The 27,752-nt window shown below is 41.8% G+C and overlaps 1 protein-coding gene across 1 annotated transcript in view; it reads left to right on the plus strand.

The window, feature by feature from the left end:
• LOC308482032 (catenin delta-2-like) overlaps positions 1 to 27,752 on the plus strand; it is a 241,044-nt gene that overhangs the window by 39,728 nt on the left and 173,564 nt on the right. Inside the window, exon 2 of the mRNA XM_081015020.1 lies at positions 25,969 to 26,102. Coding sequence (XP_080871146.1) covers positions 25,969 to 26,102 — 134 coding nt within the window. The remainder of the gene's footprint in view (positions 1 to 25,968; positions 26,103 to 27,752) is intronic.

The following is a 27,752-nucleotide window of genomic DNA, read 5'->3' on the forward strand; positions in this document are numbered from 1 at the left end:
GCAAGTTGAACTTGTGCAGTCAGAAGTAACCCAGTGAAGGCTAGCCCATTAGGGCAAACGGCGCACCACCTCACCCAGCCATCAGCCAGCCCCCACCAGCCTACTTTTCAATGTACAACCATCTGTACTGCCCCCCAGTGGTCACCCAACTGTGGCAACCACCAAGCAGCAGCAGATTCTTTGGATCTCAGTAAACGGAGGGCAACAAACTTGTAGGCAGCAGAAGCAAGCTTTATTAACTACTATTTTAATAAGCAAAGAAGCAGCAACAGGTGCTATATACAAAGTAAAGATAATTGTTGTTGTTGTTTAGTCATTTAGTCATGTCCGACTCTTTGTGACCCCATGAACCAGAGCACGCCAGGCACTCCCGGTCTTCCACTGCCTCCCGCAGTTTGGTCAAACTCATGCTGGTAGCTTCAAGAGCACTGTCCAACCATCTCATCCTCTGTCATCCCCTTCTCCTTATACCCTCAATCTTTCCCAACATCAGGGTCTTTTCCAGGGAGTCTTCTCTTCTCATGAGGTGGCCAAAATATTAGAGTCTCAGCTTCAGGATCTGTCCTTCCAGTGAGCACTCAGGGCTGATTTCCTTAAGAATGGATAGGTTTGATCTTCTTGCAGTCCATGGGACTCTCAAGAGTCTCCTCCAGCACCATAATTCAAAAGCATGCATTCTTTGGCGATCAGCCTTCTTTATGGTCCAGCTCTCACTTAAAGGCTGTTAAAGAATACTTAAAGATAAAGTTGTAAAGCTAGCTCAGCCACATGACATTTCTGCCAGGGAGATTGCAGAAACTGGTGATGGCACCCCTCTTCCTCAGGCCAAAATATGCTTGGCACTTTACCTGGGCAGTCCAAACTGGAACCATGATGGATTTCTGGAGCTGGGGCCTTATATAGCGTCTGCAGTGGCCCTGTGCCAGGATTACATAGTCTTTGATGCCAGGTATTCATGTTGTCATCCCCTTTTCCCATCTACGTCTAAGGGCACCTCCTTAAGAGTTCACACTTTTATGTCAGTGCATGACGTGGCTCAGGGCAAGGTCGGCCTTCGCTTGTGTTCCTCCTTTACCACTGCAGTTGGCTCTGAGCAAGGTGGCTCCCTTCTTTCTCACAGCCTGCAGCTGTGAGAAAGCTGTAGCTTCTATGGATATGGATATAGAAGCTACAGCTACATTGAAAACAGGAGCACCATCTACTGGCTGCTTCCCTGGCAATACACCAGTCTAGGCGATGGCAGAAGCAGCTAACTTAGTCTCCGTGTTGCACAACTCAGCAGGGAGTTGGCCCCAAGTGAAGTGTGACCAGGAAGGAGGTATTCTTGGTGGTAGCAAGCCAGCCGTGGAACACCCTCCCCAGGGTGATTTCTCTGGCTTTTTTTAATGGTCATTAGTCACATTGTAAAAAAATAAAATAAAAAATTAATTATTTATTTTGGAAATGTTATTCTATCATTTGTTGTTTTGTGATAATGGTATTTTAATACTGCATTTTATTTATGTTGCATAAATATGGCCTGTATGGATAACTAAATATGATATTAGATGTGGGGGAATCAGGTCATGACCCTGGAATTATGAGTATCAGTTGTATGATTGTACTGGTATTGGCACCCTTGCCACCTGATTCTCAGCTGGTCTGCTCACAAAGCTACTTATGTTGTTGTTGTTGTTGTTATTATAATGTGTGTGTGTGTGTTTTATTTCACCACCCAGCTCTGTTAGTCATCAAAGACAAGTGTTAGCAGTTCTTCAACAAAAAATTAAAAATAAACTTTGACAGCCAGAATAGCTTATTCGGTATCACACTGATTATATTCAAACACTGTGCATAAATCAGCCCCCTCTGCTCACATCTTCCCATTGTGACCTTAGCCACATATCAGCTGGTGAATTTAAAACTTGAAGGGACACAAACACTTCTTCTCTTCCTGCAGCTGTGTGGGCGTCTGTGATTAAGTGGCAGGATTTGAACATTATTACTATTATTATTTATTAAATTTCTGTACTACCCTTCATCTGAGGATCACAGGGCAGTTTACAATATAAAACCACAAAAATACATAGCATAGTAGCAAACAAAAACAATTACCACCCTCTCCGGTTTAAAAGGCAGAGAGGGAGGAACTGTTGTGCACAGATATGCTTCATGAATATAGATCAGGGTTTTCCAAACATGGGTCTCCAACTGTTTTTGGACTACAGTTCCCATCATCCCTAGCCATGGTTCCTAGGGATGATGGAAGTTGTAGTCCAAAAACAGCTGAAGACCCAAGTTTGGGAAACCCTGGTATAGATGAAATTATTAGAAAAAACATACTGATCATTCCCTTTTGCATGCGTAGCTATGCTGAGGAGGAGCAATAGACTTCACTAGTATATGTACTGAGTGTGCAGCTTGAAACATGTCCCTGAGTTCTCTCTGCATTGTGCAGGTGTTCTGCCTGTGGGAAATCTTCAGGAGAAGAAAAGTCTAAGGAGTAAACTCTGCACAAATCTGAAGTAGGGTCTCTAAGACTCTTGGATGGAGCCTCCTTCTGGCAACTCCTGCAGCCAAGCTGGTGCCAAATGTATTGCTCTGCATTCCTTAGGACCACACTGGTGAGGCCAAGAGAGGGGTATTTTATTCTGGGCAGCCCAAGACTTCCATACACACTGCCCAGACCTGTGCCCCAGGGAGTTCACTTCAGTGATACTAATGCCCCAAAACAGTGAGAGAGGCAGCAGTTATGAGGTACTGATCTCTGCAGCCACAGCAGGCACTGTGATTCTCCAGCAGCTTGTCTTCACCCCCAGAGGTGCACTCCGTTGTCTCTCGAGACAGACAGATGCCAACAGCAGCAGGAGTTCTGTAGCTGACTGTCATGAAAAGTGCTCCTAGAAGCCTGGTAAATCATTGAAATAAGATGTTTCCTATATCATAAGTACATACTGTATGTGAATCACAAGTTAACGTTTTACTTTAGATCTCACTGGGTAATAATTTCAAGAGAAGCACATGGGGTTATATTGGCTGTGTTCACGATCCAATTTTTAATGACTGATGCATAATTTTTAGAGAGACAGGAATTGTGCACAATAAAATTACTAATGGCACGTCAATGCAATTAATATTTGATGGATATCCTGTGCATGACTGCTTCGAAGCGTTTTTGAGTTCTAGAGTTGAGCAGAGTCAAACTGGAACGTGGTTATTTTGTAGGCCACACAGAGATTATAATAGCTTTTTAAAGGTAAGTTAAAAGGGAAACTTAAGGTAAATGCCAGGTATGATGCTCCCATTTCTTGTCCCTTCAGTTAGCAGAAAAATACTATAGGATTTCTATGATGTGCTGCTTGCAGCTAAAACTAATTTACTAACCTAGAAGATTATGATAATAATTGCAGCTGCCTGATTGGTTCTATTTTCATAGGGAAGTGCAATTACAGCTCCATTCAACTTTGAGAATAATCTGTGTAGCCACCTTGATTTATACGCTTAAAATCGTATGTACTAACTGCCATAGTTATCTTTATTTTGGTGTATACTTGCTTTATTCTGGAATGAGAATTCTTGAAGAGATTTCAGTAGTTTGCAATTATTCAGCATTTTAGTGAAAATTTCCCCTAATAAACATTTTGTTTGTTACACACACTTTTGCAAGCCATTTCTCCCAGTGTATTTGTGTATGTTGTTTTCACTGATATACTCATTTTATATACATTTCATCTTATATGTGCTTTCTTTGTAAACAGTGTTTGGTTAGAGAACTGCATTACAAAATTCAGATAAGAGCAATTTTTAAAAGGTTGGCTGCATTTCAGTTCTTTTTTGGAAAGTTCAGATTTGATAAATTTGTCTTTAAACTAGAACTAAATTGAATTTCTCCCCCTTTCAAACTTCATAGAAAAATATGCGTAGGAATTCATTTTATCCTAGTATGAGCATTTTTTCCTATCCTTGAAATTTTCTAAAAGCAACTATGGTATTTTCTCTTATAACACGATGCTATGTGAACTATTTTACTTCCTTTCGAATCTCATTTGAAAGGAAGTAACTTGTCTCCAAACTGATGTTATTCATACATAATAGTGATTGTATATTCTGTATTCTGGCATTTTTTGCTGGTGTAATTGGCAATTATTATAAACAAGCTAAGGTTTGCAGAAGTGGGGTGCCTCCACAGGCTAGTTAATCCTTGCATCCTACAATTACATGTTAATTTGGCACAGACAGTATACATGTGTTAGGGCATTGGTCTTCAAGTGGTGAGTTGTCATAGCCAGTGATCTGATGTGGGGGCGGGGAATCCACTGCTTTATTGCTTTATTTGTTCTATTATTATTATTATTATTATTATTATTATTATTATTTCTTCATAAAATTAATTAGGGTCAAACCATGTTCTCATTTATCTTTAAAGCAGGGGTGACCACATGTTTAATAAGTTAAAAATAGTTTACTTACAAACTCTTCGAAGGTAAGATTCATGTGCTTTTCTATACAGCAGTGAGAAAAGACAGGCAGTATAACTTAAATTCCAAAGTGGTAAATGTTTCCATATTATTAGTATAGAAACACAAAGATAGCTTGCTTAAGCCATGTGGTCTAAGCTTGGAACATCCATCTTAGACTTCTTTACTGGTAGGGTTCACATGGTGGAATGGGAAGAGGAAAGGCTTGATAACCATTCCTCCCAAGGTGGGGGAAGTGACCTAGCTAACTCAGGCAGGACAGCTTACTCTATGGTCTTAACCCCTTTGTGCATTAATTAGACAAGCATATTATAAGAGGCTGAATATCCTACAGTTTGTACCCTTTGCCTCATATCTCAGGTTCTAAGAATGCGAGAGGTTTATTTAAATGAAAGCTGGGAATCTGGGAGTTACTGTTCATCCAAGGGCATTAATAATAATAATAATAATAATAATAATAATAATAATAATATTTATTTATACCCCACCCTCCCCAGCCAAGGCCGGGCTCAGGGCGGCTAACAAGCAATAATAAAAACAAGTTGAATGAATACAACTTAAAAAACAAAATTAAAATACAACATTAAAATATTGAAACATTAAAATATTAAAATGTAGCCTCATCGCAGGAGGAGAAAAGAAAAGAAAAGAAAGAGGGGGAGGGAATCAAATTGGCTCCAAGCCAAAGGCCAGGTGGAACAACTCTGTCTTACAGGCCCTGCGGAAAGAAATCAGATCGTGCAGGGCCCTGGTCTCATGAGGCAGAGCGTTCCACCAGGCCAAAATCTAGATGTTTTCTCAGGAGGCAATATTATATTGTGTGATATTTCTGGTTTGCCCACCTACACCTTTCAAGTTAACTCAGAAACAATGCTAAATAAGAGAAGTGAGAATGAATCTGAGCTGCATGCCAGTATGTATGCTGAACTATTTTCAAAACCTTTTATGTGCATGTTGTGTGTAAATATAAAGCCTCTGCAATATTAATTATTTTTGTTGGCATACCGTAGCACTTCTTGCTGTTGCAGAGAATCCCTTTCATGGACGTGACGTAAACTTGCTATACTGGCTCACAAAATCTTGTTGTTGTTTTTTGCTAGTTAGTAACATTTTATTTGGCCTTTGGCTTGCTTTCTACATCTACTGCATGATAGTTGTGCATACTATCCGCATATACATAGTTTCAACATTGCACAAGGGTTTGATAAAAGGGAAACTGAAATAGTTGCTTGGGGCAGCAGATTGCAGAATACTGTGCCCAAAACAGCTGCAGCCATGAGCACCTTTGCAGCCACTCAGGGGATGGAAGGGCCTGGCAATAGACTTCCATGTGCCAACACTGGGGAGAGAGCAGGGCTGACGTGGGGCGTATTTAAGCCCCCACCCCTCTCCTGGCCTGTTTACTCATTGGGCTTCCCATTCTACTGGCAGTGCAGGCAGTGGGTGGTCACCTTTCGTGGAGCCAAGTAGGAATTTTTTGTTTATCAGCTAATTTGATTTGCTGGCTTTTTTGCTTACTGTGTGCTGATAATTGGTCACAGGTAGGTGTGGGTAGTTATGAGGGAGTTAAGGTTAAGCTTTTTGGAGGGGTCAGTGGTGGTGTTTTTTTGCTTGAACTTGTTGACCTTTTGGGGGGAACATCTTGTTGGGTGATAATGCCGAGGCCGGTGCCTCACCCCAATGGAGCATAGCCCGGGATTCATCACTCCGGTGTCCCTTCACGCTGACGTGACCCCTATCCAAGGACATGAGCACACAACTAGCAGAGTCCAAACAGAAGCTGAGCCTTGAGGTCTAATTTACATCTAAGCCTAATTTATTGTGCACAAAATCCAACGTAACATAACAAAGAAAACATGGTCTCTCTCTGTGTCTTTCTTCCTTGGAGAGAGAACTGCAAAAGCAATAGCTGTACAGAACGGAACAGCATATCTCAATTTCCGCTCACAAGACTCCAACAATCAGTGCTGGAATGTAAACACAGACATGTGACATGTAACAACCCCACACATCTGCAGCACGGGAGGAATGGAATTCCCAACACATCTCCCCCAAAATCTAAGTTGATTTTAAAACTTGCCATACATTTTGCCGATTTGCAGAAAATCCACCCTGGCACCATTTTCCTGTCCAGTTCCTGGATGTGTCCAGGTAAACCCGGACATATGGCAGCCCTTTTAAAAGGGAAGAGTGTAGTCCCAAGGCTTGCCTTCAGGGCTGTGGTGCTCAATGCCATGGTTAGCGAGCAACTCTTTGGGGTCAACCTGTAGCAGAGCAACTACCTGAAGTAGTTATTTAGTAAATTTTATTTACTAAATTTGTGTGATCTGCCTAATAACAGAAGGCATAAAACGCAACATAAAAATGCAAAATAAGATGCTTAAAATGAAATAATAAAGCGATAAAATGCACCATAAAAACTTGCCTTTGTAGGAGAGAGAAAACAGAACCAATTAGCAACCGAGATTATAGAACAAGTCATAATATAAGCATTCTTATGGCCTTATTACATGACGCTTTTATATGTGCACAGTGGCTGTGATCACACCTCATGGTAAGCCATAAAGCATGGCTTACCATGCACGAGAGAGCTGCACCCACGTCGCTTCTCCTCATGCATGCTGGGAGGAAATGGGTCTCTATCTCTGGTTTAACTTTATCTCCAAACCAGACATTGTGGTTTGTTTCACTCCCAAGGAACCATGGTCCATAGCTAAGGTTTGCTTACTGCTCATTTTTTGTTTTGGAATGTAACAAACCATGATCCCTGGCCTGGGTGTAACACTAAGCTAGGGATTATGTTTCACAAACACACACCGCCAAACATGAGTAGGAAGTGGTCCACAGCAAACTATTAACTAGTGTTTACTTCAACTTAATGCCCTTCAGATAATTTTAATAAGTGTTTGACACTTAGGTGCAACAGGTATAACACCAATCTCACAAACAACAAAGCCCATGAACACTTTCCACCTCTACCATCAACAGAAAACATGTTGTCACCTTTGTATGGTCTGTTTGAATTGCTGTGCTCAGTCTATAAGCAAGCAGTCCTTTTAAACTTGATCCAGTTTTCTTGAAGGATTCAGCGTGAACTTGGAGGTCTCATGATTATGTCCTGTGTGTTTCATTACATTTTTTAAAAAAAAGTTTCATCAGAATTATCTGAAGCTACACAGTTCCAAGCTGTCCTTATGCCCTGTGTCAATTTCTCTGATACAGCAAAATCTGGCTAACAGCTTTAGCGTACTTGTTCTACTTTATTAACTTTTTCACACAACAAGGTCCCAGGACAGGTTACAGCAATAAAATATACAATTATAAAACAGATCCGTTGCAGCCATAAAACAAGTGTAAAAAAATTAAAAACTGTTCCATATCTAAACAATTAAAAACAATTCCAGGCATAAAAACAGTACAAACATATAAAGATCCAATCAGCACTATACGTTTAAAGCAGTATTATACCACTTTAAACAATCATGGTTTCTCCCAAAGAATCCTGGGAACTGTAGTTTGTTAAGGTTAGGAGACTCCTATTCCCATCATCCCCTTCATGGATCACTGAGGAAGAAATGGAGGCAGTGAGAGATTTTACTTTCTTGGGCTCCATGATCACTGCAGATGGTGACTGCAGCCATGAAATTAAAAGACGCCTGCTTCTTGGGAGAAAAGCAATGACCAACCTAGACAGCATCTTAAAAAGCAGAGACATCACCTTGCCAACAAAGGTCCATATAGTTAAAGCTATGGTTTTCCCAGTAGTGATGTATGGAAGTGAGAGCTGGACCATAAAGAAGGCTGATCGCCGAAGAATGGATGCTTTTGAATTATGGTGCTGGAGGAGACTCTTGAGAGTCCCATGGACTGCAAGAAGATCAAACCTCTTCATTCTTAAGGAAATCAGCCCTGAGTGCTCACTGGAAGGACAGATCCTGAAGCTGAGACTCTAATATTTTGGCCACCTCATGAGAAGAGAAGACTCCCTGGAAAAGACCCTGATGTTGGGAAAGATTGAGGGCACAAGGCGAAGGGGACGACAGAGGACGAGATGGTTGGACAGTGTTCTCGAAGCTATCAGCATGAGTTTGACCAAACTGCGGGAGGCAGTGGAAGATAGGAGTGCCTGGCGTGCTCTGGTCCATGGGTCAAGAAGAGTCGGACATGACTAAACGACTAAACAACAACAACATTCCCATCATAGAGTGTTTTAACTATCAGTCCCTCTTCCCTGTGTTTGAAAGTTTAGGGTAGATAGGTTTATTGTGCTGGTAGGAAGTTATTTATACCACAGCCCTATATTTTAACACTTGCACTTTACTAAATAATTCTTGGATAGATTGGGCACAAATAGTTTAGCTGATAAGACAACCTATAAAAAGAACTGATTGTGGTCCCAGCAGTGTTCTTGTAAAACTTAAGAATGAGAAACCTCATAAAGAATTTAATGTGTACTCAACAGAAATGTTCTACAATTATAAAGAGACTGGCTACACATTTGCGGAACTGAGTAGGATTGATCTATCATTATCAGCATATAGCATCTGATTTGTAAGTACATTATTTCCAAGCTCTGTTCTGTGCATATATTGTGAAAAACTGTGACCTCAGTATTTGCTTATACAGTGGTACCTCAGGTTAAGTACTTAATTCGTTCTGGAGGTCTGTTCTTAACCTGAAACTGTTCTTAACCTGAAGCACCACTTTAGCTAATGGGGCCTCCTGCTGCTGCTGCGTCGCCGGAGCCCGATTTCTGTTCTCATCCTGAAGCAAAGTTCTTAACCTGAAGCACTATTTCTGGGTTAGCGGAGTCTGTAACCTGAAGCATATGTAACCTGAAACGTATGTAACCTGAGGTACCACTGTAGTTCAAAACAAGTTATACTAGCTAAGGTCATGATCCCTCCTGATGGTCTTGCAACCTTGCCTTGTTTTTTCATATTTGCTTTCTTTATCCTACATTTGCTTTGTTTTTCTTAACGCCATTTGTTATCTGCAATGATGTCAGAGTGAAACTTTGTGTGTGAGAGAGAAGGGGGGAGAGAGAGAGAGAGAATTAGTTAGCTGACACCTTAGGCTATGTATTTATCGGATTCCCATACATCCCTTCAGTATGAAATTATTACATTTTACAAAAGCCACAAGAAAAAACCAATACCATCTGTAGTAAGACTTCTGTGATGTTAGAGGGGCAGATGCTAGCTGCAGGTGCCTTACCAATGTATAGCTCTGATGTAAAATAAGTTTTACAATACTTCACCTCCACAGCTGAGATTACTTAGGGTAAGTGGGGAAAACTTTGTGGGGGGTTTTCAATTTTAAAAGATAAAGGACTTTTTTAAAAAAATAGTGCTGGACTGTAATTACATGACTTTTCAGCTAACATCTTGCAAAAGTAGAAAAGCTTATTACTGTATTGTTTCAAGGTTTAATTAGAGACACAGCATACACAACATTTGCTCATATGTTTTTTATTAGTGTTACCTTAGAGTTTCTGGACTTCCTTTCTGTTTGTTTTAATGTTTTGCTGAAGTTTCATACATTTGATCCTTAATACCTTCAGTTAGGCTATACTTTGCATTGCTGATCATTGAAGTAGCTGAGAGGGATACAAACCTTTCTCAAATTTGTGAATTATAGGCATACTTCTGGGAAATGTGTTCATTAATAAAAAGCAGAAGGAGCTCCAGCAGAAGCCTCAACAATAATTACTACCAAATTACATTGTATTTTTGTTTAGCAGAAGTCAAATGCGTTGAATCTAATTACTGAATTATTTAGTGGAATGCTAATTACTGAGTACCTGCATTTGCTAGAAGCAGGAGCTACAATTTTACTAGCAAAAGAATTCAAATCTCTTTCAAAACATTTCTTGCAGAACGGTAGCTATGCTCCTTGTTCTCTACCAATGCCGCCAAACCATTTTTACATTTACAAATTTAACAGCCTTCATATTTTTGTGATCTATTAATTTTTCCAAGATGATTTGATGTGAATTTCCCCAGTATGTGCTCTCCTGCCCCCAGCCTTTCCAATTCTTATGTAGAACTTCTGATTATTTAAAGCAACTCCAGAAAACTGCAGTTGTTCGTAACTACCTCCTTGCAGATATCACGCAGTACAGTAGTACCTTGGGTTAAGAACTTAATTCGTTCTGGAGGTCCGTTCTTAACCTGAAACTGTTCTTAACCTGAAGCACCACTATAGCTAATGGGGCCTTGCGCTGCTGCTGCGTGATTTCTGTTCTCATCCTGAAGCAAAGTTCTCAACCCGAGTTACTATTTCTGGGTTAGTGGACTCTGTAACCTGAAGCGTTTGTAACCTGAAGCATCTGTAATCTGACGTACCACTGTATATGAACTTGCATTCTGCCACCTCTCCAGCTGGACTGTAAAAAAGGACACAACACAGCTTAAATGGGATCAGATCAGGCCACAAGTTTTGACTACAAATGTAAGAGATTTCGCATAGGCATTGGGCAACCATTTACTTCGAGCCCGCCTCCCAGAAGTGATGCCAAGGATCAACTTTGCAGCATGGGATTCCTATGATTTACAGCAGATACGGGGATCCCCGTGGGGATTGCAACTTTGAGGAGTGCTGTGGCCCAAGCCCCCACCTAGGTATATGTACAGAAGCAGCTCTTCCTAGATCCCTTTAATGGGATACCCTGAATCTGGAGGGGCAGGCAGAGACCTACAACCTCCAAGACGAAGGTTTACCCAATGCCCAAAGTTGTGACAAGGGACGCGGGTGGTGCTGTGGGTTAAACCACAGAGCCTAGGACTTGCTAATCAGAAGGTCGGCGGTTCGAATCCCCGTGACGGGGTGAGCTCCCGTTGCTCGGTCCCTGCTCCTGCCAACCTAGCAGTTTGAAAGCACGTCAAAGTGCAAGTAGATAAATAGGTACCGCTCCGGCGGGAAAGTAAACGGTGTTTCCGTGCGCTGCTCTGGTTTGCCAGAAGCGGCTTAGTCATGCTGGCCACATGACCCAGAAGCTGTACGCCGGCTCCCTCGGCCAATAAAGCGAGATGAGCGCCGCTACCCCAGAGTCGGTCACAACTGGACCTAATGGTCAGGGGTCCCTTTACCCTTTACCCTTTACCTTTAAAGTTGTGACAGTTGCTATGAGGTAGGCAAAACCACCAGGTTGGAGCCAATTTCTAGGAGGACAAATTCCTGCCCGGCCCTGAATACAGCAACCAACAATGCCTAGTAAGGTCAAAAATACCAGACATAGTATAACAGAAGGTGTGGGTGGGAGAGAGACCCAACAAGGAGTGCTAGGGCTAGGGAAGTTTGCATTAAATATCCTGGGAGTGGACCTGAGGGAAGCCTACCTGCTCCATCAGGACTGCCCCCAAGGAGGGCCCTGTCTCCAAGCCTGCCTGCCATTGGCCAGTTTTGCAGGCAGGCTTGGATCCGAATTCCCAGGACAGCCTTGGCTCCCATCGGATCCTGGTGACAGGAGGCAATGCCAGCCTCCAACACTGCCATACTGGAAGGATATGTTGCTTCTGTCAAATACACAAATGACTGTAAAGAAAAAGGCTGCTTCTGTAATTTATTTGTTTGCTTGTTTGTTTGTACTCCTTAATGTGGAGCAGTTGCTTTTGGTGATCAATTTTTGTGTGACTCTGCATACTGGAAGGGTAAGCGGACTTGTATAGAGTGAGAAATTTAAATGGCAAACCAAACAAAAATTTCCCAAAAAAAATCCCATTAAACCGCCTCAAGTTATCTTTGATTTTTTTTTTTACACCTGCCTCCTAAGCACACCAGTGAAGAAAAAATGCTGAAGTTTTTTTCCATCGATAATGTTGAGTAACCCTCCTACATCTTTACTATATGTTAATTGCAGCATGAATTGCTCAGTGGATTTTGTGCAGGAAGTTAAATCTATTACTTATAATGCTGCTAGGGATTTTCTAGATTGTCAGTATTATCTCATATACTTGGCTTGATTTGTTTTGTTGATTTGGTTGTTAAGATCAGCAGAGGGGTTCCTCTTGCTAATTCCGCCTCTGTGGGGGTGGGGGAGCATTCTCTGTGACAGCCCTTAAGTTGTGGAATTTACCTCCTTACTCTAGCCTTTGACACCTGAAGTGTGTGTTTTCAGGGCCCGCCCTTTTCTTATAAATGTAATTTCTTTTAACTTTTTTTATTATTATTATCAGCTTTAAATTGTTGGAGCCTGTTCTGGGACTCAGCCAAAGCTTGATGAACCAAGGCCAGTGTAATTCCAAAAGGGGCCATTCTTAACATTCCTTATTACAGTGGTACCTCAGTTTACATACGCTTCAGTTTACAGAGTCCGCTAACCCAGAAATAGTACCTTGGGTTAAGAACTTTGCTTCAGGATGAGAACAGAAATTGTGCTCTGGCGACGCGGCAGCAGCAGGAGGCCCCATTAGCTAAAGTGGTGCTTCAGGTTAAGAACAGTTTCAGGTTAAGAACGGACCACCAGAACGAATTAAGTACTTAACCCGAGGTACCATTGTAAACTTGCTTTGGATTGGGCTACCGGTGTTAACTGTTCCTGAAGGTTGCATTTCTGAAGGTTCTCACCAGGGGTGATGTATTATCACTTTGCGTAAATATCAATGAATTGTGAGTTGCGCATCTCTGCAAGGAGAGTGGACGGAGTGAGAGAAAAACAACATAGTCTCCACCTCCTATAACCACCTGGCTCTGGCTTTCGTGACCAGACCTGCCATGAGCTGCCCTATCCACCATCCCCAATGGGGGGGGGGGAGATGCCACTGTCCACCCCCCCCCCTTCTTAGTGTATTTAGCAACATGTCAGTCTCATAATCTGAAGGTCCTAAGTTTGAGCCTCTGATTTGCCAAAGGGTGTGTTCAGCTGCACTCTCTAAGAAGGGGAAAGGGAAGACTTGATGTCGTGGGTGGTGAGTTGGGGGTCTTGATTGCTGTTACTTATCTATAGTCAGCATTTGCAAGTAATAAGTAAATAAATAAAAAAATATATTCCTTGACCAGCAATTGAAAAAAGGGGAGCATTCTGTGACTTGATAGGTGTGGGACAGTAGAGGGGCCCAGATCCTAAGCCTGTTCAGCTTGGTCATATGCCCTGGCAACCCAGTGTAAACCCACAAAGGTCTCCCTTCTGCCAGATTAGGCAGAGGGTGTGGAATAACTTTAGGTGGCTTATCTTGCATTGCCTTGCTTTATGCCAGTTTAAACTGCAGAGGACTGCCCCCTTAAACACAGTTTGTTATTTTTCTTAAATGTCATTAAAAAATAAAATTGTAGCTGGCCAGCACACATTGCAATGGAGCTGTAGCCGTTGAGCACGCTGCTGATTTTTAGGAGGGAACAATAAAAAATTGATATGATTTGCAAATATATTATGCCGTAAATGTAAAATATTCTAATTTTAATTTTAATATGCAAAAACAAAATTCATTAAACATAGTAATCCACTTTATGAAATAAATGCCACACAAGTTTAATTTTCAGAACATTGCTTGAGGCAGCAGTTTGACATTTTCATGAAATCTGATTAGGTTTCAGAGTTATGCTGAGAAATAGCTTTTCTAAAAGAAAATGCCAGTTAATTAGTAAGCCTTAGTAAAATTAGGGGAAACGCTTTGATTTTTTTTTGTTGTGCTTTCCAATAAAAGGGGACAGAAGATATATTTTCTTTGATCCAATTAGGAGCAATATGTACTCAGATCAATCCCCATATATCTCAAGCTGGATGACAGCGCAGAAATACAAAGCTCAGCATATTTACTCAACGAACACCCTCAAGACCTAACAACATCAGCATGCCATCAAGGGATTTCACCTGCACACCTTCTGATGCGGTATATGCTATTATGTGCCAGCAGTACTGACCTGCTATACTTACATTGACCTAAGTAGACCTACAATGCAAGAGAGAACAAATAGGTAGGCAGGAGTCTTTAAAAGGTGACACTCGGAAATCACAGCAGGGGCATTCCAAGCTAGGACTATTCTACTTTCATTTTGTTTTGGGGTTTGTCTGATTTTGAGTGGGGCATTTCCGGGTGACCTGTTTGGGCTGAAGCAAAGGAAGAAAGGGGATGGGGCATAAATTTGTCTGGAGGTAGCGTGTTTATGTCTGCACATGGAGCTTCCTTCTCTCTCTTTTTTTTAATTGTTAACAGAGCAAACCTCTGCTTGCTGTTCCATCTTTTCCAGTGTGCTTTTGGGAAGACATTGTCCATCTTGTTCCCCACCCTGCAGTCGGCTCTCACCTGTGGCTCCTAGAAGCTGTCAGCATGCGACAGCAGCTACACCCCGGGAGTGACTTCAACTGGCCAGCTAAAACAGGTGATGGGTCTCTAACTCTCAGTGAGTTATGGACTTCCCCTGCATGAGAAGACAGGCTCCTGCAGATTGAGTGGACAAAACCAATAGTGGCTCCAGTGGTCAGAAAGGCAGTTTCTGCACATACTGTAGAGGGAAATGAGAGGCAGATGGGGCTTGTTAACCAGGGAAGGGAGCCCATCTAGGGGAAGGAAGACCCCAAACCTGCACTGTCTTGTGGGATATCTTTGGGAGAAGAAAAGGCTAAGGATTAAACCCTACACTGGGGGTCTGCAACCCGCGGCTCCGGAGCCGCATGTGGCTCTTTTACACCTTTGCCGCGGCTCCGGGGCGAATACTAGCGAGGGGAGCAGGCGCATTGTGCGCCCCGACACTCCCCACTGTGGCGGGCGCTGTACTGGCTGTGACGTTGCATGGGGGCGGTGCGTGCATTAGTCACGCACCGTCCCGACGTCACCTTCCCGCCTGCCCGCTACATTGTAAGGGGCATGTACGCTGGTCACTGCATTGAAAGGGGGCATGTACGCTGGTCACTGTTTTGAAGGGGAGTGAAGAACACACACACACAAAAAGGTAACTTGTTAATTTAACGTTTATTTCTATGAGGAGGAGTAATTCTGAGGGGTCAAACAAAGAAATAATAAAAAAGTGACAAAAAAGTTATTTTTATAATGACGAGTTTTGCAGCTCCCAGTTTTTTTTTCTTCGGAAATGGGTCCAAGTGGCTCTTTTTGTCTTAAAGGTTGCAGACCCCTGCCCTACACCAATCCTAAGACGGTTGGGTAGCACCTTGTACTACTCCTTCTGGCAACTCCTGCAGCCAAGCTGCTGCTCTGCTTTCCTTTGGACCATGCCAAGGAGAGTGGTCTTGTTGTCTGGGCAGCCCAGGACCTCCATATCCCTGGCTTACATCCTGGGGAGGTCACTTCTGGGCTTCTAATGCAGTGGTTTTGCTTCACCTCCAGATGTGTGGGAGCCACACATCAATGGTGGGTGTGGCCAGAAGTTTGTGCACATGCATCCACAAACTGACCTCGCACATCACGACACACACTGTCTCTCGAGACAGGCATATGCAAAAACAAGAACAACAAACAGCAGGGTCAAATTGGCAGTAGCAACTCTTTATCAGATTTCTACACCAGGCTTCCTCAACCTCGGCCCTCCAGATGCTTTGAGACTACAATTCCCAGCATCCCTGACCACTGGTCCTGCTAGCTAGGGATCATGGGAGTTGTAGGCCAAAAACTTCTGGAGGGCCGAGGTTGAGGAAGCCTGCTCTACACTCAGTCGAACTAACAATCTACAATAAATTCAATGTCTTTAACAAAATCACTTCTTGTTGTGTCCTTTACATATTCAAAGTGTCACACACACATACACACACACACACACACACACAATAGTTTACATTAAAGTAAATAGGAGTTATATTGGTGGGTGAACCCGCATCCAGTGCTTTGGAAAAGTATTGTATTGCGTGCTTAAGGGGCAATTCACTTGAGTAAGGAAATCATTGCTTTTGGCTGTTGCTGCATTGCAATAGATGGAGGTGAACAGATTTTAGTTTATTACTCATTTAAAAGCTGAAGCAGAAATGGCCTTCAACCATATGTCACCCTCTCTTTTACTTTTTCTTTGAAGGGCTCTTTAGAACACTTGTTAAAACGCTAGTGGCTGTTTTCTGGTTGTCTAGTTTTCTCTTCAGTACGCTTGTTCCTTTCCTTTAAAAAAGAAAAAGAAACCATTCAAACATGTATAAATAAAATGGCATGTTTTAAAACAAACCATAAAAAACAAATTCAGCTAATTGGCATTTTCTGCAAATGCAAACATTTTAGGAGATAATTTGTATCTTTTTTGACCTTTCTGAATATTTTAATGCATGGCATACTGGCTTAGACAGAACAGCAAACCATGTTTTGCCATTAAAAGAACTGAGCTTGCGTGAACCTCAGACCCATGCACTCCCTAAAGCTGCAATTTTTCACTTTTCAATTACAGTCATACCTTGGAAGTTGAATGGAATCCATTCTGGAACTTCCAAAATGTTCGGAAACCAAAGCACAGCTTCTGATTGGCTGCAGGAAGTTCCTGCAGCCAATCAGAAGCCACAGAAGCCCCATCAGATGTTCGGCTTCCAAAAATAGTTCACAATCCAGAACAGTCACTTCCAGGTTTGCAGCATTTGGGAGCCAAAACATTCGAGAACTAAGCTGTTTGAAAACCAAGGTACAACTGTAGCTAATTTTAATTAATTCACAAAATTTATATACCATTTGATTGTAAAAAGGGGGGCAGACCTCAAAATAGTTCACAAAAAGAAATAACATTTAACAACAATTCCCCATTGCATCCAAACTTGAGAAACTCTCACTAGTTAAAATGAAACAAACCAGTATCTGAAACCCCCTGTTTCTTTCGTATATATCTGTAAAGTGACATATAACCTGATGGTGCTATATAAAAAAAATGTGAAAAACTGTGGTGTGCTTAATCCCTATTTCCTGGCACAGCAAAAATTAACCAGGCCAGGGCTGAAATGTGCTTTGGCTGCAGGAGTTTGTAGCAGGAGAAGGTAAAATAAGGAGCCTGTAAGCATCAGGGTCTAGATCAGGCACAGGGAAACTCATCCCTCCAAATGTTTTTGGGACAACAACTCCCATCATCCCTAGCTAACAGGACCAGTGGTCAGGGATGATGGGAATTGTAGTCTCAAAAACATCTGGCGGGCCGAGTTTGCCTATGGCTGGTCTAGATGTTAATGGTGTTCTCTTTAATCAAACTGAATTTATTTAACAAAACAGTGAAGGCCTCTCAGCCACCTATAACAGGATAGTCAGACACTGTTGATTCTCCAGGTCAAAACTACCTATAGCTGTTTATTTCCCCGGATAAGGATGTAATCTTATGGTATACAGACTTATTGAGCAGTGTGACAATGAACTCAGTGAAGCTTCCTTCTGAGTAGAAATGTATAGGAATCCACTATTATTTGGGTAACAATGGGCATCTATGGGATGGCCTTATTAAGGCTGAAAGCGACTGTAAAAGGCCACCTAAGATGAATTATAAATAGAACCCGACAGATGTTATCATGAGCCTATTTTTGAAACTTCCTTTTGCAGATCCCAGATGTTCTCTTACAAATAGCATTACTAAGCCAATCCCTGTACTTTTAGTGGTATATGTATATTTTTTTGTATACTACAGCTACACAGATGGCAGCTGTGGCCAGTTTTAAAGCGATGCTAAACTAGACAGGCATTCCTTTGCTGTTAATGTTTATGCATGTCTCACTAACTAAAATGCTCTGAGAAAGCTTGTGATCCAAAGCAAGGAGAGAGAAGTGAAGGCAGTTTTACTCCTCTCGCCTTTTCAGCATTTCACCATTATAAAGTTTGAATGCACTACTTTTATAAACAGGTTAGTTAGTCCTACTAGCATGAATTATGCTATTGTTGATAGATACAACTTAGTGGGATTTTGATATATCTGATGTAAAATTGCCAATTGTGTCCTCTCTCAGACAGGGATAATCTGGCAACTGTGACCTGTGATGTGATAACATCTTATTTGGTTTACTGTAATGTGTTGTATGGGGACGCGGGTGGCACTGTGGGCTAAACCACAGAGCCTAGGACTTGCCGATCAGAAGGTCGGCGGTTTGAATCCCCGCAACGGGAGGAGCTCCCGTTGCTCGGTCCCAGCTCCTGCCAACCTAGCAGTTTGAAAGCACGTCAAAGTGCAAGTAGATAAATAGGGAAGGTAAACGGCGTTTCCGTGTGCTGTTCTGGTTCGCCAGAAGTGGCTTAGTCATGCTGACCACATGACCTGGAAGCTATATGCCTGCTCCTTCGGCTAATAAAGCGAGATGAGCGCCGCAACCCCAGAGTCGGTCACGACGAGACCTAATGGTCAGGGGTCCCTTTACATTTACCAATGTGTTGTATGTGGGACAGTGCTTGAAGATTGTGCAATTACTCTGAATAAAGCTGCCAGGATTTTAATTGGAATGGCTTGCTAAGAACATATCTTGCCAATTTCAAGAGATCTACACTAGTTACCAGTTTTGTTTTCATGCTCCGTTCAAGGTGTTGGTTTTAACCTTTTGAAGTCCTTTGTGGCTTGGGACTTGGGTAGCTTCTACTATACTATACAGTGGTACCTCGGTTTAAGTACTTATTTCGTTCTGGAGGTCCATTCTTAACCTGAAACTGTTCTTAACCTGAAGCATCACTTTAGCTAATGGGGCCTCCTGCTGCCGCCGCGCCGCCGCTGCACAATTTCTGTTCTCATCCTGAAGCAAATTTCTTAACCCGAGGTACTATTTCTGGGTTAGCGGAGTCTGTAACCAGAAGCGTATGTAACCCGAGGTACCCCTGTACTTCTCAAACATTAAGAACTTTCCCTGAGGTCCTAGTTCCACCACAACCAGTTATCAAGCAGGAAGCCACCAAATATTGGACTATTTATCTATGACCTCCCAGTTGCGATACTAGCTCCCCAAGACAGTTTGTTGCCTTTTAGGTGTCAGGTTAAGACATTTTTAGGATGCAATCCTACAAGTTCTGCTGAGATAAGCGATTTAGGGTGCTGTGGATCTCTTGGTGAGCCAAGAGGTTCCTGGCTCAGTCAGCAGTAAGTCTGCAAACATGGTTCAGCTGAAGAGACAGTGGCGTAATTTGCTCATCCTGGCTCAGTTGGGGCTTTTCTGATTGTGCTGAAGCTGGCTGAACTGAGTTCAGTGTAAGTTGCAAGAAAGAGGGGAGAGTTGCAGGGACATGAAGGTGGGGAGACCAGTAAGTAGGGACTTAAGCTGGATCCTAACTCTGTTCAACTCAGTCATGTGACCTGGCAAAAATGGTGGCATACGTCAAACTTTACTTTCAAGGCTTGTTCTGTTTCTGATAGGCATGGGGCTGCAGTAGTCTTGCTCCTCAACAAGGTTTGGACCCAGCATAAAATTACACCAGCTTGTTTTATGCCACCTTCTTGTATATAGGACTGTTCCCTTATTCAATGAGACATTTTTAATGAATATTTTTTTGAGCATTGCAAGGAAGATGAACAGACAACTCCCCACTGGCGCATGTTCAAGGCACGCACAACCGCCGACATCCCACCAATGTGTGCAGTGCCTCAGAATGCAATCCCTACACACATGGGGAACTGCTTGTATTTTAAAACACTAGAATTGAAAAATTCTACTCTGCTGTTTAAATTCAGATTTGATTGCACTGTTTTATTTTTTAATTGTTTAATTGGTTTTTGTTTTCATCCGCAATGCAAGCCACCTTGGGATAAATATTTATCGAAGCAAACAAAATGGCAATTCCCAAGGAGACCCCAAAGATCCATCATTAGTTACCGCATATCAACCAATATTGTTAATGAATGTTGACTGTAATATGTTTACTAGTCTATCAGCTGAGTATTTGAATACTATTTTACACTACCTCGCTTCATGCCAGCCTCTCGTGCATAGGCTTTCTTCCTTAAAATTGTATGCTGTTATATATGAAAACTTTTGGAGACTACAACTAGTATAATTGTGAAGGCACATTCTAGCAAAAGTGACTCAATAGAAGTTGAATAAGTAGCCTTCTTCATCCTACAAATTAGACTTGGGAAATGAAAAGCATGGGAAGGACCATGCACAAGCTTAAACAGAGCCATCGCTCAACCTAAGAATCCATTTTATATCAAATACACTATTTAAAGAAAATAGCTTATGCCTTTGATTTAGTGCTACCCACAACACAGGGAAACCACAGCCCACCCTGATGGTCTGTATGATTATCATTTGAGGCCAAGCTCTCAATTTCAAGTGTGCAGAAAGCACTTCACCTCTGAAGCTGCCTAATACTGTGCAGTCATGAGGCTAGCTTTTATTTGTTGTGCCAGACAGTAAATAATTTATTTCCATCCCCAAATAGTAGCGAGACCTGCTTGATGTGCAGTTGTGTAGACATGGTTCTAGGCAAGGCTCCATAATTCATGATTGTATTCCATTATACCACCTTTTTTGAAGCCTTAAAAGTATGTAGCATGAGAATGTATTGATTCCGCCTCCGCCCCCTTTGGTTCTCCTTTTATAGAGTAATCTGTTCATTAGCGTTCATTTGAAATAAATTCAAGATTACATTGTATTGGTATTACATCATATTTGGAATTAGGCAGAATAAATTCTGCCTTATGCTAACTGTTTACCAAGAAGATAACACCCTTAAGTGCCATATAATTGTGACAATTTGAGTACCTTTTGAAAATAATTGTCTTCTTACTCATAGAATAATAGCATTGTAGAGTAGGGTCAACTAGTCCCACCACCTGCAATGTAGGAATAGCAACACACCATCTCCCATCCAATTTGAAACCAGATCGGACCCTGCTTAGCTTTGCAACTGTGTTAGCAGTTTTATTGCTGCGCCCTTGGAATAAGCTTTTATTTCCCAGAATGTGTTTGTTCAATAGGAAAAGGAAGTAAAAATACTACTGCCCAGGGGCAAATATAGCCTTTCTAGGCAAGGTGCTTGAGAAGGTGGTGGTAGTCTAGCTTCAGGCATGCTTGGAGGAAACTGGTTATTTGGATCCATTCAAGTCTGGCTTCATGCCTGGCCATGGTACTGAAACTGTATTGTTTGCCCTTGTTGATGCCATTTGTTGGGAGAGAACGTCAATATCATATATCCTACACAATGCTTGGATCCTGACAGTGGCTCCTTCCATCTGTACATTAAGCCCCAGTTTTGATAGTTCATGAACACTGTGGTTACTATATTTCTGATTCCAGATGATAATATTCAGGTTGATTGCTAGGTGCACAAATTTCAAACACTGCTTTTCAAGGAACTGCCAATATTGATTTATGCAAATATCAAATTATCAAAAAGCAATTGCACTGAATTAGGAATATCAAATAGAAAGCTTTAATTAAACCATCATAATACAATAAGCAAAACAATAAAAGTCCCTTGGTATCTCCTTAAATAATGAAAAATTATTCAACAGGTATATTCTGAAAGTGAAGCAGTAATGAATTCTTATAACACAGCAAGCATTTAAATCAATTACTGCTAAACTAATTTGAATCAAAATCTTGAAATGCAATACAGTGCATAGTAAACACATGATTTAATTCATGCCTTAGGCATGAATTAACAGGCCCTACATGTTCTGTGTATTGTATCTCTTCATCTACCTTCTTATTCCCTTTCTCCCACCATGCTTAAAGATGCATTTTCTTGCAAAATACAGTATTTCCAATGGTTGCCATTGTAGAAAACTGGTAACACACAAAGTAAAAATTATATGTGTCAGGGAACTGCCATCAGTGCCGGAGGGAGAGAGCAAAATCCAGAGGGATTCCGGAGAGCATTCCGGGATTGGGAGAGGCAGCCCATCCTCTGGGGAAGAGAATCAGCGTAGCACCAGTGGAGAAGGGGGGCAGATGGGGGAAGCGGCGAGGCAGTCCCATGACTCCTTGCCGGGGACTAGCGGGGAGAGTAGAGGTCCTCCGCTGCCTACGCCCTCCTTGCGCAGAAGGCTTCCATGCAGAGAGAGTAGGAGGAGACTAGGCGTCAAAGAGCTTCTTTGCTGGAAGAAGTTTAAGAAACGCCCACTGACGGATTCTGCCAGCGATTGAGACAGCCACGGGTGAGTGGCTGTCCGGACAGAAAAGGTTCACTCAAGCAATCCAGCCAGGTGTTTGCACTGGCTTACGCACGAGCAACCCCTAGAACCATTACAATATGGAAATCAAATGTTTTGAAATCAACACCCACATTTTCACTATGTACAGTAATACCCATTTGTCTTTCCTGTAAAACAAGTTTTTATATATGTACTGTTCCTACAGATGTAAGGGAGGTAGAAGTCCCCCCTTTATTTCCTCCTTTCTCTTGCAGCCTCCTATGGCACCCCAAATCTGCTCTGGATGGTTGTAGTACATGCTGGAACAGCATTCACTGTTTCTCAATCTTGGGTCTCCAGCTGTTGATGTACTCCAGCTACCATCTTCCATATCTGAAAGAGCATCTACACCCCCCTCGTTCTTCCCGGACACTGAGGTCCAGCACCGAGGGCCTTCTGGCAGTTCCCTCACTGCGAGAAGTGAGGTTACAGGGAACCAGGCAGAGGGCCTTCTCAGTGGTGGCGCCTGCCCTGTGGAACACCCTCCCAGTAGATGTCAAGGCAATAAGCAACTATTTTACTTTTAAAAGACAACTGAAGGCAGCCCTGTTTAGGGAAGTTTTTAATGTTTGATGCTGTATTGTTTTTAATATTCACTTGGAAGCCGCCCAGAATGGCTGGGGAAACCCAGCCAGATGGGTGGGGTATAAATAAATTATTATTATTATTATTATTATTATTATTATTATTATTACTATTATTATACTTAGCCAGACCAATGGTCAGGAATAATGAGAGTCGTAGCCTAACAACAGCTGGAGACACAAGTTTGAGAAACACTGGCAAGGGTGGTCATTCTGAGGGAACAGGAAATTGCTGAAAATGGCATAACCCCTCTGAAAAGGAGCTTCCACTGGATCTAAATAACATCTGTGAACTGAAGGAGACCTTCTGTTCATGGAACATAAATTTTGCATTGAACACAATGGAAACTTCTGATTTGCTAATTCATATGAGCAAACTTTAAAGCAACATACAGTCCTGCTTTAGTTTTATAATGTAGTTCTTTTAATTCCAACTGGTTGCACCCCCCTCAAAAAGCCCTTTATAAGAAAATACATCTCATTCTTTTTTTACTGCCATTGCTTTCCCTGCCAGAGGGATGGAGAACCTCAGGCCGGGGGGGGGGGGGGCAGAAACAGGCCCTTTTAACTAGCCCTTGGGATTTTTCCCAGGCTATATACCCTCCTGAGCCAGACCCCTTGCTGGCTTGGCACCCTTCTTTGAGTGCTTTGCCTGGCTGGAATGTGTTTTTGGACTCTAATCGTGCTCTCCTGGCTTGTCTGAATGGTCTGAGGCAGTATAAGGCACCTTCATGTGTTCCTAACTTACACTTAACCCCAATGCATTCTGGAGGAATGACTAAATTCTAAAGGTTCCTAGGACCCAGTCATTTCAATTGCTCATTGTGTGTTTGGCAGGGTGTGGGGGCAGGGACGACAACGACCCTTTTGGAAGAGGACTTCTTCATATCCGAATTGCATGGGAAATCTCAACTCGTCATGTGAGAAATAATAGAAGCAGCAGGGAGATGCCCTGTTGAGAACACTGCAATTTTGCACAGGCAGAGAGGAGTTGCTACACTAAATACACAATCTCAGAGTTGCTGTTGTATCTCCTTCATGTAATCATGGGCACAAAATTTGTATTATTTCTATAGGAAGCATATGCATAGTAGATGCCTAGTGTAAAAGCTGACAGGATGCTGTGGAGTGCACAGACGCCTCCCCTACTGATTCCTTGAATACGCACCGACTGCAGCTTGTTATCATACTGACAGGCCATTTGCTAGTACACAGTAAGAGGCGTCTAAATGCCAGTTAACACATGAACCTGTTCATTTTCTGTGAAGCACTATTTAACCACGTTTCAGCCTTATTATACCACCAGTGGTTTTTCGAGGCTGCTTTACATCTGAACCATCAGCAATGAATAAGCAACAAGAAAAAGTGGGAAAGCAGGTTGCATTATTTACTATCAAAGGCTCAGGAGAAAAAAAACAAGACTGTTAACCTGGTACCTAGTAGAAAATAACATTGGCACCGCAAAGATGTTTGTTCAGAATATTCTGTTGTTGAGGATATCCTGCAGTCAAGGTGCCGCCACAAAAAAGGCCTAGCTCCCTGGTAACAAACCTACTTAACTTCCAAAAGCTCTCAGATAATTATCTTAGCAGATTGGTGGGTTCATATGAGGGGGACAGCCCCTTTAGGCATTTTGGTACCTAACCATTTAGATTTATATGTCTTGGCACCAGCACCTTCTGCTAAATTAAAGCAGCAATACTTTCTAGATGTAAAAGTTCTTAATAACTATTAGTTTTTTATATAAAAAATAGCTAAATATTAAATTCATGCCTAGTATACAAACTGGAAATCAGACCTGGTGAATAATTCATTAGGGTACAAAGGGGAGGAAGTAATAGTGGAAGTATCCTTGTAGAAGTGTTAACACCATTAAATTGAGACTTAACTTCTTTAGCACTGCCTCCCCCCCCCTTCATGACAAAGGACTGTAAAAATCTCCAAGAGCAAGTACTACATTTCATTTCTTCTTTTCAAAAAACCACACAGGCTTCAGCCTTCTTCTTCTTCTAGCTTCTATGTTACACACACACACACACACACACACACACACACACACGACACAGGTCTGGCTTTTGTCTTTTCTTACTACCAGCAAGTTGAAGGAGGGGCCCCCTCATCCATTTGCTGTCTGGCACAGAGCCACTTTCTTTCTTACCATACTTAAGAGGTCCATTACCAAGAGACTTGTCTGGCTATTGAATCGTTGCTTAGACTTTTAACACTTGCTGGATCCAGGAATTAGAAGGGTCTTGGTGTACAGTCCTCCCTGCCCCCTCCCCTCCCCAACTCACAACAATACTTTGAATTCGTGACAACAGCAAATGTGTAAGGCTAGGATCAAAAGGACTGCACAACTACTTCCATGCACTCAGAGATATTGGACATGTATTTTCTCGGACAGAGGCAACTTGAGCCATAGGAAGACAGTGTGCTGTAGTGAACAGTGTGTCAGGCTTGAACTCTGGAGATCTGAGTTCACACACATGTATGCTCAGCTGTGAAACTCACTTTGGGTAGCCTCTGTCTCTCAGACTAACCTGTTTTACAAGGTTGTGAGAATAAAGTAGGGTGACTTCCCTATGTACTTTGCCCTGAACTCTTCGAAGGATTTTTTTTTTTTTTTAATACCTCATGGAGCACATAGAGGCCAATCAAAGTATTTGGCAACATGTGTCCCCTTTGGTATTGTGCATGTTGCAAAAGGAAATCTTAGAGTCACCATACATGAAAACAGAAAAGGTGTGTGTGAAAAATACAAGGGGAAGTTCCATGAAAGAAAACAATTTTGGCCATCAACCAAAAAAAGAAGAAACTTTAGACATTCCTTTCTTGAAACCAGGTCATCTATTTCTATGCATTTTGAATTCTTGATAAAACTAGATGTGTAATTATGCCTTGCTTCTGTGTTACAGGAGCTATGCCTGTTCCAGACCAGCCATCGTCTTCTGACAAGACAAGTTCCCTTAGCCCTGTCCTGAATACATCTAACGGAGATGGATCTGAAACAGAGACCACATCTGCCATTCTGGCATCAGTCAAAGAACAAGTAAGCAACAGAGACAAATTTCAAATAAACCATGGTGCTATTATTACATTTTGTGTTATACACATGAGTTCTACCTGTTACTTGCTTGAGTACCTTTAAGGCGCAAAATATATTCTGAAAAATATTTTATTTCTTTAATCCACTTGCATTATTTTGTCACTGAGACATTGGTTTGAAGTCTTCGTTTTTCTTCCTTGCCTTAAGGGAACTGAAAATTAGTATGCTATTCACTCAAAATGGTGAGTTTTCATACATTTATTTGCATTTGAATGTATGAAATGCAAATGGCATATGTTTTCCTTACTTTTTGCTATAGGTTTGAGTGGGAAATTCTTAGGTGTGAAATAATTTGCTGGAACAATTTGTTTTTCTTTGAATGGAATGATAATATCTGGACTTTCTCCTTTTTTTAACTGTTATCTAGGCCAAGTTAGAATTTTTGTACTGAAAGCCATAAATCTGGGGAAGTTAGAGTAGTTTTGTTCTATTCCATGGAGAGCTACATTGATAAACAGCTATACGTTTTGACACATATCCTGGGCTTAATAGGTAAGGGAGATAAATTTAAAGATGGAAGGAGTCTACAGTCAGTCAATGGCAGAATAAATACCAAAGGGAGTTTGTGCTTGCATGGTTGTCTCTGTTTCCCTGGTGCTTTATTTCATTTCCAAATTTCAGTGTTAAACTTTTGGATTGACTGGACCTTGCTTTAGATTTTATGGCAGAAAACATTGTGCTGCCAAGCCAAAGCTCTAAGGTATTTCTCATGTGCCCTGACGTGTACATTGGGGTGCATATGTAGATCCGTACCTGATATTGCAATAAATGAGGGAACTCTTCAATATGTTGGGTTTTCTGTGCATGCAGTTTGGCTGGCTCTAGGTACTAAAAAGATGTCTTGGTCGACATTGGTGCACATTTGAATACTAATGGGAACAATCAAGCTAAAGTTAAAGCATAACAGACGCCGTTGATTTCATTGGGGAAGTTGACCTAATGCTTTATTCTGTTCCATTGAAATCAACGAGGCACAATTTCGGTAAAGTACTTTTTTACTTAATTTTTACATGATCCAGCTAAAGTAATTTTAAGAACCAGATTTGTCTTGGAAAATAAATATTTTGAAAGGGTGGACATGTGTTATTATGTTAGGAGCTTGCTTTCTGCTCATATCTCTCCATGTGGCGAATGCCTGTGTGTCTTGCCTGCCTGCAGTGTCGCTTCTGAAAGTCACTTGACCTCTTGGCTCTGTTCCTCTACGTTTAAAGTTCTTTGAGAACCCGTATGCAAAGTACTTTATCTGTCACTCCAGATTCTTTTGTTGGCACCTCTCACAGTAGGATATGAGAGCCTTTCTAGAGGAGCCAAGAATTATTAAAAGACCACATTTTTGTGCCAGAAAACCATAGCTTATGCAAGGTTTCAAACAGAGAAGAGTTTATGCTAAGCTCATGTTCTGTTTTCTGTATCAGCTGCTAGGATGTTCCCTGAAAAGTTTTCATAGCTTCTCCTTCAGGTTTTGCACATTCTAAGCTTCAATAAAAAACCTTTTGGGTAAGCTGTTACTATAAATGAGCATCCGTGTTTTTGTGTGTGTGTGTGTGTGTGTGTGTGTGTGTATGTGTGGTCTCATTGCTGAAAGTGAGGAGG

This window comes from Podarcis pityusensis, assembly GCF_964106645.2.
Source record: "Podarcis pityusensis genome assembly, chromosome: 7".
Classification (NCBI taxonomy): Eukaryota; Metazoa; Chordata; class Lepidosauria; order Squamata; family Lacertidae; genus Podarcis; species Podarcis pityusensis.